This window comes from Aquarana catesbeiana, linkage group LG08 (genome assembly GCF_042186555.1).
Source record: "Aquarana catesbeiana isolate 2022-GZ linkage group LG08, ASM4218655v1, whole genome shotgun sequence".
In the NCBI taxonomy this organism is placed as follows: Eukaryota; Metazoa; Chordata; class Amphibia; order Anura; family Ranidae; genus Aquarana; species Aquarana catesbeiana.
In genome coordinates, this window is record NC_133331.1 from 90,732,330 (window position 1) to 90,745,104 (window position 12,775).

The window sequence follows — 12,775 nt, forward strand, 5'->3', positions numbered from 1 at the left end:
ATCAGACTCCTTTATTAATTCATAAAAGCTTGTATCAATGTACCAAGGTAAGTTATTGACCATTTTTTGGTAAATGAATATGACTCCATCAATGAGCACTTAAAGGGTCAGTCCACCCAAAACAGATATATTTCAGTTGTCAGTGCCAAAACACCCAAGAAGTTCTCACAAGTGTCAGAGACACACCCAATCACGGAGTCTCACTCCTGCTGCTAAATAATGGCTCTTACAGAGATGTCTCAGACTCCCAATAGACTGAGACTTTCTTCTTGCAGCCACATTAGGTGGGTGGACCTGGAATTTTACGGTTATTCACATATATAATCAGGGGAGATAATTTAATAAGCTAGTAATATGTTATAAACTGAAATATCAGTATTGAGTTGACCGACCATTTAACACAAAATAATAATAACTACTATTTGTTTTAACAAATAACTGTCTGAAATTTAAACAGACATACAAACAGATATGTTCTAATTAAATATGCTAAATCTGCCAGTTCTTCACAGACAAGTAGGGTTGAATTATTTCAGCTATCCATTTTTTCCTTAATAATAGCCTAATATACTCATTACCCTTGATTAATTGTATTACATTGTTATTGCATTAAGCAGTTAGGAAAATTAGAGGTAAATGATAATTAAAATTATTCATAGCTCTGCACTCCATGTCCTAAAGTAGTATCTAAAGACCATCTTCCATATTTTACTATAATTAAGTACTGTTCTATTAACAGAATGATTGAGACTTCTTACAGCTTTTGTCTGTCCAAACGTGAAGCTCCTGTGCCAGCTCCGGGATGACCAAGAACGTTCTCCATCCCTGACGCTTTTTGGACTTCAAAATATCACCAAAGATGTGATCTCCAATATATAGTATATCTTTCCCTTTAGCGCCTAACAGGTCACACACAGTGTCTGAAGAGCCTAAGAAAAAAAAACATTGTAAAATTGCTTTAAATATGTTCATAATCTGCATCAGCATCTCAAAACAGTTTCAGAGCCTCTTATGTATGTCGTGTGTTTTGGATATCAACGAGGATCAACTGCACAAGACTGACAACCATGCAAAAAGAGTTTGGTTGTGGGATTATAAAATGTGGCAAGCTACAGCTGTGGGGATAGAGCCGACTATAAATCTAGGCAAGGTAAGACTTAAAGGATAAATTCACCTTTCATAACATTTTACGAAAGGACCGGCCCTGCTCTCCCCCACTTTGACAGCTATCGGGGGGGGCTGTCAAAGTTTTTAGAAAATGCAGTCTATGCCCGTATCACTCATTCTCAGTGTTCTGTGAATGGAAAGCTATGAATCCCGACAGCCTTAGCGACAGTTGGCTTGTAGTTCTAAATAATAAACTGTAATGCTCTGGATGGGATTAAAACTGAGGACATTGGTGCTGCAAGGCAGAAGTGCTAACCACTGTGTCATTAAAGCATATCTAAAGCCAAAACTTTTCTTTTTCATTTTGGATAAAATAGGGAATGGTTATAATTTGTGTACAATTGGAAAGATTTCCCTTTATTGTGTGTACAAGACAGGAAGTAGATGAAATCTTTCCAAGGTGTGTCAAATCCCTTTAGACAGTTGTCACTGCAAAATGTTGGACTTTTCCTCGTTTTATTCCCAGTGACAGGGGTCACAAGGCTAATAGTAAGGCAAATCTCCTTGGGGCTATAGTTGTCAAAGGAAGCCTGACACCCTAGGAAACACAGATTGCTAATTCTCTCTAATTCTGATATCCACAGGTTTTCCATACCTCCCGAATAGACAATTCCATGCTGCAATGGTCCTGTGTAGGTCCCAATTTTAAGCTTGCCAGTGTTCTGTTAGAAAAAAAAATAAACTAAATAAGAATCCATTCTATTTAGCATAGCACATCAGAGATATAAACTCTAAAATGTTGACCATAAGAGCAGTTGTTGCTTTCGTACAATATTAAACACAAGTTCTATCTCAACTTGTGATATCGCCTATAGCAACCAATCAGAATCTACCTTTTATTTTTTCCGCAAAGCTTAGAAAATTTAAATTTAAAAGCTGATTGGCTGTGCTCCAGTCGAGACAACATTTGTCTTACACACTTTTTCTTTTATTAATTCCCCCTAATGTGTCTACAATGAAGTTTATAAATAATGTTGAATGCATGCTCTTGTCTTTATGAGGATCTGTGATACGATGCATTGTCTAGGTCAGTGGTTCTCAGCCTCAGTCCTCAAGTTACCCCAACGGGCCATGTTTTGGGAACTTCCCTTAGATAAAATAGCTCTGATCAATACCATGTCATTGATATTGATTTAAAGCAGCGGTGCAAAGTAAAGAAAAATCTGAAAACATCGCCCGCTGGGGGTACTTGAGGACTGAGGTTGAGAACCACTGGTCTAGGTGACCAGTTCAGTCTTTCAATGAACCACTGAAAAATCCAGCATATGAAAGCAAGCAGATTTTAGCTTGCTGTACAGAGATCAGTAAAATATGATTGGTTGCATCACTTTGCACATTGCTTGTTCCCTTTAAAAAAAAAAACATAAATAAAAAAATACCCCTACATATTTTAAAGTTGTATACTATTCCTTTAAACAAAGTCTCTAGCTGTAATTGTTTGTGCCTATACTACCTGCAGAGATCCTTACATTTTAGGTCAAAGTACAAGTAAGTGATCTTCAGTTGTTTGAACTGAATAACTAAAATCGTAACAAAATCTTTCACTACAACCCCTTTAAAATCACTTAGTGAATACTCAATGCAATATATAAAAACACCAGAAAATGAAACAAAATGTAAATATTGTAATCACAATACATAAATGTGTATGTACTAAAAAAAAAAATACAGAAATAGGTTTATACGCTCCATGAATCAAAAAGTGAAATAAACCGTGCACTATATCGAAATGGTCTAAATGGTGCAACATCAAAAGTCTGTGCAATATGTGAAAAGTTAAAAATATCCAAAACGCTGTGTAATGGTGCGCTCCAGGTGAAGTTGCCACCGTCCCCTTGAGGATTAATGCTCACTTTAAAAGCTGACCCTCACTGCAAAGATCAAAACACGCTTCTTTATTATAACTAGGAGCCAGCAAGGCGCTTAGTAAAGGACACAGAAATGGCAACCTTCCAGTCCGCTTCAGCCAACATGTATTACCAGCTTGACTCCATTAGGTTCACTAGCAACAGCTTCAGTAATTATCCAGCACGGTAAACTATCCAGTGAGAGACTCCCAGTGATAATGCTCAAAGAAACAAAAAAAAGACCATAGTGTTCACTGCTCTAAAAAATATTTTATTAAAAATGAATACAAGTGCACTTACATTCAAAACATGCTTTCATGAGTTACTGACATAAGGCAGAGGAACAACACTGTCCAGGAGAAGTACTATGCAGTGTTATAGCCCTTCCAGCTCCACTGCAGCAAATTAAGCTCCGACCTCAAGGGGATGGCGGTGGCTATTCGCCTGGAGTGCACCATTACATAATTTTAGATATTTTGGACTTTTTACATATTGCACAGACTTTTGATTTTGCACTATTTAGATATTACAGTGCACGGTTTATTTCACCTTTTGATTCATGGTTTAATAAACATGTATTGTGATTGCAATATTTAAAATTTTGTTTCATTTTCTGGTGTTTTTATATCTTTAATTGAGAATTTACTAAGAGGTTTGAGCGTAGCAATGAGAATTTTAGCATGCTGGTGGAATTCCATTGGACACGCTCTGTCCTCCCTCCCCCTACAAACATTTTTTTTTCCTTTATTCCCCACTTTGTGAATCCTTTTCTCTATAACTTTCACCTTTCTAACGCTACTAATTTCTCCCCACTTTGACCAATAAAATTATAAAAAATCATTTTTTATGTTGGAATTTCTAATTTATATGGCACCCCTTTGTGTGGTAAAAAAAATGGTGGTATAATATGTACATTTCTCTCTTATACCTGTTCTTAATGTTTTGATATGCTCCACCTGTGTTGTGTACCCTATTTTTTTTTAAAAAATTCAATAAAAATATTGAAACAAACAATATAAAAAGAGTTGGCGATTGTCAGACTTGTCTACACTTTTTGATCATCAGACGTTTCTATGCATTTATAGAGGAGTATGCAGTAGTATTTGATATTCAGCACAACAAATGTTGTGGAGTACTACCTTGTGTATATTCACATGCTTTATGTACCCTAGCTGATTATGTGACAGCAACTTTCTGTTATGTCAGGTCCTGATGTGAACCTTTTAATAAAGAATTGAGAATTTTAGCATCTCCAGCACCACTCTGGATAACAATAATTGTTATCTAGAACTAAGCTGACCCAATCTACCTTCTAATTTTTTTCTTTCCTGGAATTGTGCGCTAGCATAAGTGTATCATATATTGTGAAATTAAATCTGCAATTAAGAAGCTTCTTGGAACGATACCTGAAGATATAGTATATATTTAGGATAAACCACAATGCAGCAAGATAACAAATTACAAATTATAACACATCTCCGTGAAGGAAAAATATATAAAAAAAGAGTGAAAAGTTTGATACAATAAAAATCCAGATCGCATAAGAAACGCCACATTCGGTTCATGAAAAACGGAATTGCAAGAAAAGATATGTGAGAAAGATAAGCCGTTCCTTGGGTGTATCACATCAAGGTGGAAAGGTGAAATATGTAGGGACACTTCCAAGCCACCGATAGTTCCGGAAGAGTAGTAATGGGTGTACCCTTACCGAACTTGTTGGACCCCCTATATAGCGAGGTCATACGAGCTTGCAGATATAACCCTCTGCAGGGACAGATGGATATCGATGTTCTCTGTGCCCCGGAGAAGACGTCACGTATGACAAAACATGTAGGGCGTGGCCTCGCAGTGCTTGCCATCACGCATCCTATGTTTGCACGGGCGTTCAGCCTTTGTTTTATGCCGGCTTTTTAACATTTTTATTCTGGAATTTTGTATACAAGGCAATAAACTCCTTATGATTATTACTACACTATCGGAGTTTTTTTTCCCCTTTTTTCTCCTTATCCATGGATCCTTTGTGTAACGAGTCTCCCTCCTGACGCTGAAGCAGAGATAATATCTTTGAGTGGGCGGTGCTTGTGAGCAGGACCAGGACATCGATATCCATCTGTCCCTGCAGAGGGTTATATCTGCAAGCTCGTATGACCTCGCTATATAGGGGGTCCAACAAGTTCGGTAAGGGTACACCCATTACTACTCTTCCAGAACTATCGGTGGCTTGGAAGTGTCCCTACATCTTTCACCTTTCAACCTTGATGTGATACACCCAAGGAACGGCTTATCTTTCTCACATATCTTTTCTTGCAATTCCGTTTTTCATGAACTGAATGTGGCGTTTCTTATGCGATCTGGATTTTTATTGTATCAAACTTTTCACTCTTTTTTATATATTTTTCCTTCACGGAGATGTGTTATAATTTGTAATTTGTTATCTTGCTGCATTGTGGTTTATCCTAAGTATATACTATAGCTTCAGGTATCGTTCCAAGAAGCTTCTTAATTGCAGATTTAATTTCACAATATATGATACACTTATGCTAGCGCACAATTTTTTGTTTATATATGGTTTTTTCACTTCACTGATATTGGAAGTATTTTGTTGCAGCTGCACTTTGCATTCTTAACATTTCATCTTATTTGCTGTTTTTGCTCATTAGCGCAGGTTTTCCTTTATATAGATATAGATATAGAGAGAGAGAGAGATTGCTAAATGACTTCTGTCCAACCAGTTTTGGGATTCATATACCTCTGACAGTCAGCACAGCAGAAGGGTGACACCGCAATCTCAGTTTAACTGAAGTGACTGGCCTCAGGTGAAACACTAAGATGGAACAAATCCTCTTACATAAGTTGTACCTCTTTATATAGAGCTGTATTTCCCCTACACCCATCCAAAGTGCAGAACCTGCAGGATCTCTCAGCTCTGAAAAGAAGGGTGCAGAGAGCTGAAGTTACATCACTGATGAGAGCTCTGAGAGCTGATTAGAGAGAAGACACACACCCCTCTCCACACAGCTCACGGGGCAGTCAATCAGCTGAAGCACCCTCCCCTGTCACCATTTTTCTCTTGGTGTCAGGATAACTAGTCAGAAGTGATTCATGCTGATAGAGGAACAGGAAACAGACAAAAAATACACTTTGTGCTCTGGATTGAGATAAGCACACACAATAGAAAGATTTGTTTTGTTCATATTTATTTCATGTCTGAGGTTTACAACCACGTAAAGGTAAAGTATACAGTGGTGTCACCTCCCTAACTGCAGCCTACAGGCTGGATAATGAATTAGTCCTCAACTCTGCTAATGGTTGAGTGGCTGTCCGGATCCAATCACACATTATGCAGCAATTTACAAGGACAACTGCAGCTACATGCAATTGTGAACAGAAGGTTAATCCTCAACCAATCATCACGTATGGGACACTACAGGTTTTATATGTGCATTTACTCACATCGCTGAATACTGTTCATGTAGTTTATCACTAGTGTTCTTCTATACAATATTAGCAACAGAAACATTACTTACTGTATCCACTTGTCTGAGCACAGTTCCTTCCCCAAAAAACAGTGGTTTTCGTGCATCCACTAATATTAAGTCAAAATAAGATTGCCATAGCCGATGTGGGGTCCCAGGCTGAAAAAAAAAAAAGAAAAAAAAAAATCTCTTCAAATTTAAAGTTCTACTGACCAGCAAAATATCACCATAGCCAGGAGATTGTCACCAAAAGGCCCTACTTCAAGCCTCCTCCCTTCTGCTGAAAAAATGGCCACCTTTGGCCTCAAACAGACAGTCAGCTCAGTGACGTCAAGCTTGCTAAAACTGCATGCTTAAGCCTAGCTCACACTACTAATTTAAACAAACTAACAACTCAGGTCAGTGCCGCTGTACTAACAATCCAATGTTAGTAAAAGCAATCTCCCCTGCTGTGCTATTGTGTTCGGACAGAGGGAATGTCGGCCGGTTTCTATTAAACCAGCCAATGCCGTCTGACATTTGGCCCATGTGTGCTATGCTTTAGTGTCAGATTAAAGTCTCCTTCCAGCTGGCTACACTGTGCTGTGTGCTCTGTGAAGCTAACAAGCTCAGCATCACTGAGGACCCTCAGTCACCGCACCTACCTGTGTGATAGGCACAGTGGCTGGGCATGGAGCCCAGTAACGCTGAGCTTGTTGTTTGCACAAGATCGGTGTTACTGAACAGCGATGAGACTGGAATGGCCGTGTGGGAACTCTAGGATGGCAGCCTGGGACAGCTACCCCAGGGAAGGAGCTGTCCTGATCATAACTCTCTCTACAATAAACATTATATTGAAATTGGCTCCTACCAAGTACATTTTTATACATTTGTTTGAGTTGGCTGTATATGCCATTTCATCCACATAAAAAAGTTTGGGCTAGAAATATATTGTAAGGAGTCTTGTTTAAACACATAAGCACGACTTTCTAGAAGAGGTCACTAGAGAATATCTGCTCTACAGGGAAAAAAAAAAGATCTAAATTCATGGCAATACTATACCTTTGGTCCATGAGCGAAGTCAAACAGGTAAGTCATTATTTTCTGCAAGATAAATGAAAAGTGCAAATAAATTTCAATGTAGACAAAAGTGGATATGTACTGTTTTCAGATGGAAAAACATACATTTTTAAACCCAGGTTTGGTAATACAAACCAGAAAAATAACCTTAAAGTGATAGTAAAGTCTTGCATAATAAAAAAAAAAACAAAAAAAAAAAAAACAACTTCTCCCTGCAAGGTAATGTCGTAATGTGCTAGTATGCATTGCACACTGGCACATTATGAGAGACTTGCCTTAAAACAAAGCCTTCCAGCAGTGCACTGTCACCACTGACAGGGCTTCCATCTCCATCCGGTCTTCCTTCCAGGTTCACAAGCTCTGACCGTTTGAAGGGCCAAGCTGCGGTGACATCACTCCTGTGCATGGGAGTCACGGCTGCGGCATAGAGCTCTGAAGGGAGGGTATGAGTATGATGTCCCTTCAGAGTGCATGCATCGGTGACGTCACCGTCTGCTGAAACAGTGAATATTTCCTGAACGGTGCACATTTAGGAGATATTCCTTGTGTCTACAGGTACGCTTTATTACACGCTTTATTGTAAGCTTACCTGTAGGTATAAATGTCCAACTGTTTACTACCACTTTAAAGCGTATGTAACCCAAACAACCTATTTTATTTGCTACCTTTTTCTATGTTAAACATACTGCTAAAAGTGTTTTGTTATATCTGTTCAGATGCAAAAAAAAAAAAACACTGTAAATTTAGTGAGCTTGTAACTTCCTGCCTTTGCTTTAAAGCAGTATTACAACCAAAATCAAACATGCAATATATTGCAGCTTACCATTCATTATATGTGATGGCTGCATTCGTTTTCTTTTTAAAACTATGTTTCTTGTATTTTCATCTGGTGATCTAGCCAGTAAGTCTGTTTCTCAAAAGAACAAGCTCTCCAGCAGAATGTATCAGTTAAAGAGATGAGACAAACTATTAACCACTGACAGGGGTGCTTACAATGATCAGCTGTATGTAAAACCTTCATCCCAAAACAAAAAAACTAACTGCTTATAAAGTATTAGCTGGAGTTTGGCTTCAATTTGTTAGTGTATCTAAATATGCTAGTAGATCTAACAATTCCCCTCCCCCTAGACTGACAATGCTGCTGTCCAGATCTGCTCCCCATGCTCCTTCATTCAGAGTGTTGTCTGTATAATATAAGAGGTGGGTTATGGCCAGGTCACCGGGTGAAAAGAGGAGGGAAAAAGGCCTAAAAAAAGAAAGCCAATGCAGCCACCACATATAATGATTGGTAAGCTGCAATATATTCCTTTTTTGGTTTGGCTTTAACCACTTCAGCTCCGGAAGATTTACCCCCTTTCATGACCAGTCCATTTTTGCAATATGGCACTGCGTTACTTTAACTGACAATTGCGCGGTTGTGTGACGCTGTACCCAAACAAAATGTATGGATTTAAAGCGGAGCTCCGCGGAAATTTTTTTTTTTAAAAGTCAGCAGCTACAAATACTGCAGCTGCTGACTTTTAAAACATGGACACTTACCTGTCCAGGGCGCCCGCAATGTCGGCACCCGAGGCCGAACCGTCTCTCGGTCCTCGGGTGCTGCCGCCTCCATCTTCGGTAAGGGAATCAGGAAGTGAAGCCGTGCGAACTTCCCGGTTCCCTACTGCGCATGCGCGAGTCGCGCAGCGCAATATGGCTGGTCCCTGCTGTCTCTGGGGCCCGTGTGTTTCCCAGCAGACAGCGGGGAGGAAACAGGAAGTGGCGTAAATAACCGCAGATTCTGCGGCTATCTATGCCGGAAGTGGGTACAGATACCTGTAATATACAGGTATCGGCACCCCCCTCCCCCCTGAAAGGTGCCAATTGTGACACCAGATGGGGGGAGGAATCCGATGAGTGGAAGTTCCACTTTTGGGTGGAACTCCACTTTAAGAAAAAAAAAAATTTAAATAAAGGTTTTACTTTCCGCTAGAAAACATTCAAGAAATAAAAAGAAAAAGGGCGTGTGACCGGATTTGATTGAGGCAGCAAGCATTTCTCTGGAGCTCTGTTACTCCTGCAATCATCTGGTCTTTGGGAGCTACTATACCTGATTTCAGACACCACATTATGATAGGGGGTCGTGCTCTCATTCTGGAGATGCCCTCATCGGCAACAAAAAGGGCTCAGAAGGCACTACAAGAACAACATCTGACCCGCTCTGCGAAGGACATGGAGCTAGGCCCCGCCTCCACCATCTTGTCTGCACAGACAAGTGCGCCAACCAGGCTGCCACGAGGACGGTGCGGAGAGATGATGTGGCAGAGCACTGCACTGGAGCCGAACCCTCTGATGATCCGGTGCTCTCTGTGGACCATGACACGATCACCAGACCCATTTTGGGGGCTATAAATGCTAGTAAGGCTGAGCTCATGTGGCGGATCGACCATCTCTCCTCAGAGTGTACTGTGATCAGACATGACCTGGATAAGATCCGGGGAGGGCTCACCACCATGGAGGAGCAATTATCTGAAGTGGAGGACACCTCACACACCCATGACACCCACCTGTCGGAGCTACATGAAAAAACAGATGACGCAGAGGACAGGCAGAGGAGGAATAATGTACAGGTGGTGGGGCTACTAGAGGGAGCTGAAGGGGCTAAGCCTGTCCTATTTGCAGAGCAATTCTTCAAGCAACTACTATCCTTGCAGGATCTTTCCCCCACTTATGTATTGGAAAGAGCCCACAGGGTCCCCACTGGTGTTCATCCCCCTGGAGCCTTTCCCAGGCCTTTTCTGGTTAGGTTCCTGAACTACAGAGATCGGGACATGATCCTAGCACAACCAGAAAAACGCTCCCGTGCGCCCCCTGGGGCGCACACACGGGAACATCTGTGACTGCCGGGTCCAGAGGATCCGGTACATCACGGATCACAGTAAATGACCGCTGATCGCCGCCGTTTACCATGTGATCGCTCCGTCAAATGACGGAGCAATCACATGAACAAACCAGTGTCATATCATATCCGTTCCTCTCTCCCCTCTGTGTAACGATCGGTACAAAGGGGGAGGGATCGGATGGCAGTAGCGCTGTGGGCTGGATGTGTAGTGCCCACAGCGCTGCTCAGTGACAATTGCTGTCACATCCATGGATCCATCCCTCCATACTCAGCCATACCCTGCCACGCTCAGCCATGCTCGGCTGTACTCGGCCTCTGTATGTGGCCAGGCTGTGGAAGTCGCCGTACTCAGGAGAATCTCAGGAGTAGGAGAATCTATTTTGGGGTGTCATTTTTGGTATGTATATGCTATGTGTTAGAAATATTGTATAAATGGACAACTTTGTGTTAAAAAAAAAAAAAAAGAAAGCATTTTAACCACTTCCCGCCCGCCGGCCGTCATATGACGTCCTTGACTTTGTGCAGGGATATTTGAATGACGCCTGCAGCTACAGGCATCATTCAGATATCAGCTTTTTCAGCCGGGGATTCCCTACACCATAAGAACAATCATAAAGGCTGTTCCACTGCTTGATCGTTCTTACGGGAGGCGAGAGGGGACGTCCCCCCTCAGGTGCTTCTACTGACTCACCGCTACGATCGAAGCCAGGATTTTTTTTTTTTTTATTTCAGGCTTCCCAGCCTAGAGGTGAGATGTGGGGTCTTATTGACCCCATATCTCACTGTAGAGAGGACCTGTCATGCCATATTCCTATTACAAGGATGTTTACATTCCTTGTAATAGGAATAAAACTGATCAAAAAATTTATTTTTTGGACAAAAGCGTCAAACTAAAATAAGTAAAGTAAAATGAACAGTAAAAAAAAATTATTTTTTTTTCCCCAGCGTCCCCGTGTGCTTGCATGCAGAAGCGAATGCATACTTAAGTCCCGCCCACATATGAAAATGGTGTTCAAACCACACGTGAGGTATCGCTGCAATCGGTAGAGTGAGAGCAATAATTTTGGCCCTAGACCTCCTTTGTAACTCAAAACATGTAACCAGTAAAAAATTTTAAAGCGTCGCCTATGGGGATTTTTAAGTAGCGAAGTTTGGCGTGTGCAATTTTGAAGGGTGACATGTTAGGTATCTATTTACTCGGTATAACTTCATCTTTCACATTATGCAAAAACATTGGGCTAACTTTACTGTTTTGTTTTTTTTTAAAGCACAAAGCTCTTTTTTTCCCAAAAAAACGCGTTCGAAAAATTGCTGCGCAAATACCGCGCAAGATAAAAAGTTGCAACGGCCGCCATTGTATTCTCTAGGGTCTTTGCTTAAAAAACATATATAATGTTTTGGGGTTCTATGTAATTTTCTAGCAAATAAATGATGATTTTTACATGTAGGAGAGAAATGTCACAATTGGCCTGGGTGCTCCAGAACGCCTGAAGGTGCTCCGTGCATGTTGGGCCTCTGTACGTGGCCACGCTGTGTAAAAGTCTCACACATGTGGTATCACCGTACTCGTGAGTAATAGCAGAATGTGTTTTGGGGTGTAATTTGTGGTATGCATATGCTGTGTGTGAGAAATAACCTGCCAATTTGACAATTTTGTGAAAAAAAAAAAAAGAAAAAAAAAATCTTGATTTTGCAAAGAATTATGGGAAAAAAATGACAACTTCAAAAAAGTCATCATGCATCTTTCTAAATACCCTGGAATGTCTTCTTTTCAAAAAGGGGTAATTTGGGGGGGTATTTGTACTTTTCTGGCATGTTAGGGTCTCAAGAAATTAGATCAGTACTTCAGGTGTGATCAATTTTCAGATATTGGACTCTATAACTTTCACAAAGACCAAATAATATACGCCGATTTGGGTTATTTTTACCAAAGATATGTAGCGGTATAAATTTTGGCCAAAATATACAAAGAAAAATTACTAAATTTGCAAAATTTTATAACAGAAACGAAGAAAAATGCATTTTTTTTTACAGAATTTTCGGTCTTTTTTTCTTTTATAGCGCAAAAAATAAAGAACCCAGCGGTGATTAAATACCACCAAAAGAAAGCTCTATTTGTGTGAAAAAAAAAGACAAAAATTTCATATAGGTACAGTGTTGCATGACTAATTGTCATTCAAAATGTGAGAGCACGGGAAGCTGAAAATTGGTCTGGTTATTAAGGGGGTTTAAGTGTCCAGTGGTCAAGTGGTTAATGATATTCGTAAATGGCTGAGAGTAAAGAGATCCAATATAGCATGCTTTAACCCAAGCAAGCTCCGCATTCAGCAGAGGGGGCCATGAAA

At 40.4% G+C, this 12,775-nt stretch overlaps 1 protein-coding gene across 4 annotated transcripts in view; it reads right to left on the minus strand.

The window, feature by feature from the left end:
• NT5C2 (5'-nucleotidase, cytosolic II) overlaps window positions 1-12,775 on the minus strand; it is a 252,325-nt gene that overhangs the window by 14,201 nt on the left and 225,349 nt on the right. For all 4 annotated transcript variants that reach the window (XM_073596131.1, XM_073596132.1, XM_073596130.1 and 1 more), the window contains 4 exons: window positions 7,532-7,573; window positions 6,542-6,649; window positions 1,763-1,829; window positions 759-929 (listed from right to left, as the gene is read on the minus strand). In XM_073596131.1, the coding sequence (XP_073452232.1) occupies window positions 759-929; window positions 1,763-1,829; window positions 6,542-6,649; window positions 7,532-7,573 (388 nt within the window). The remainder of the gene's footprint in view (window positions 1-758; window positions 930-1,762; window positions 1,830-6,541; window positions 6,650-7,531; window positions 7,574-12,775) is intronic.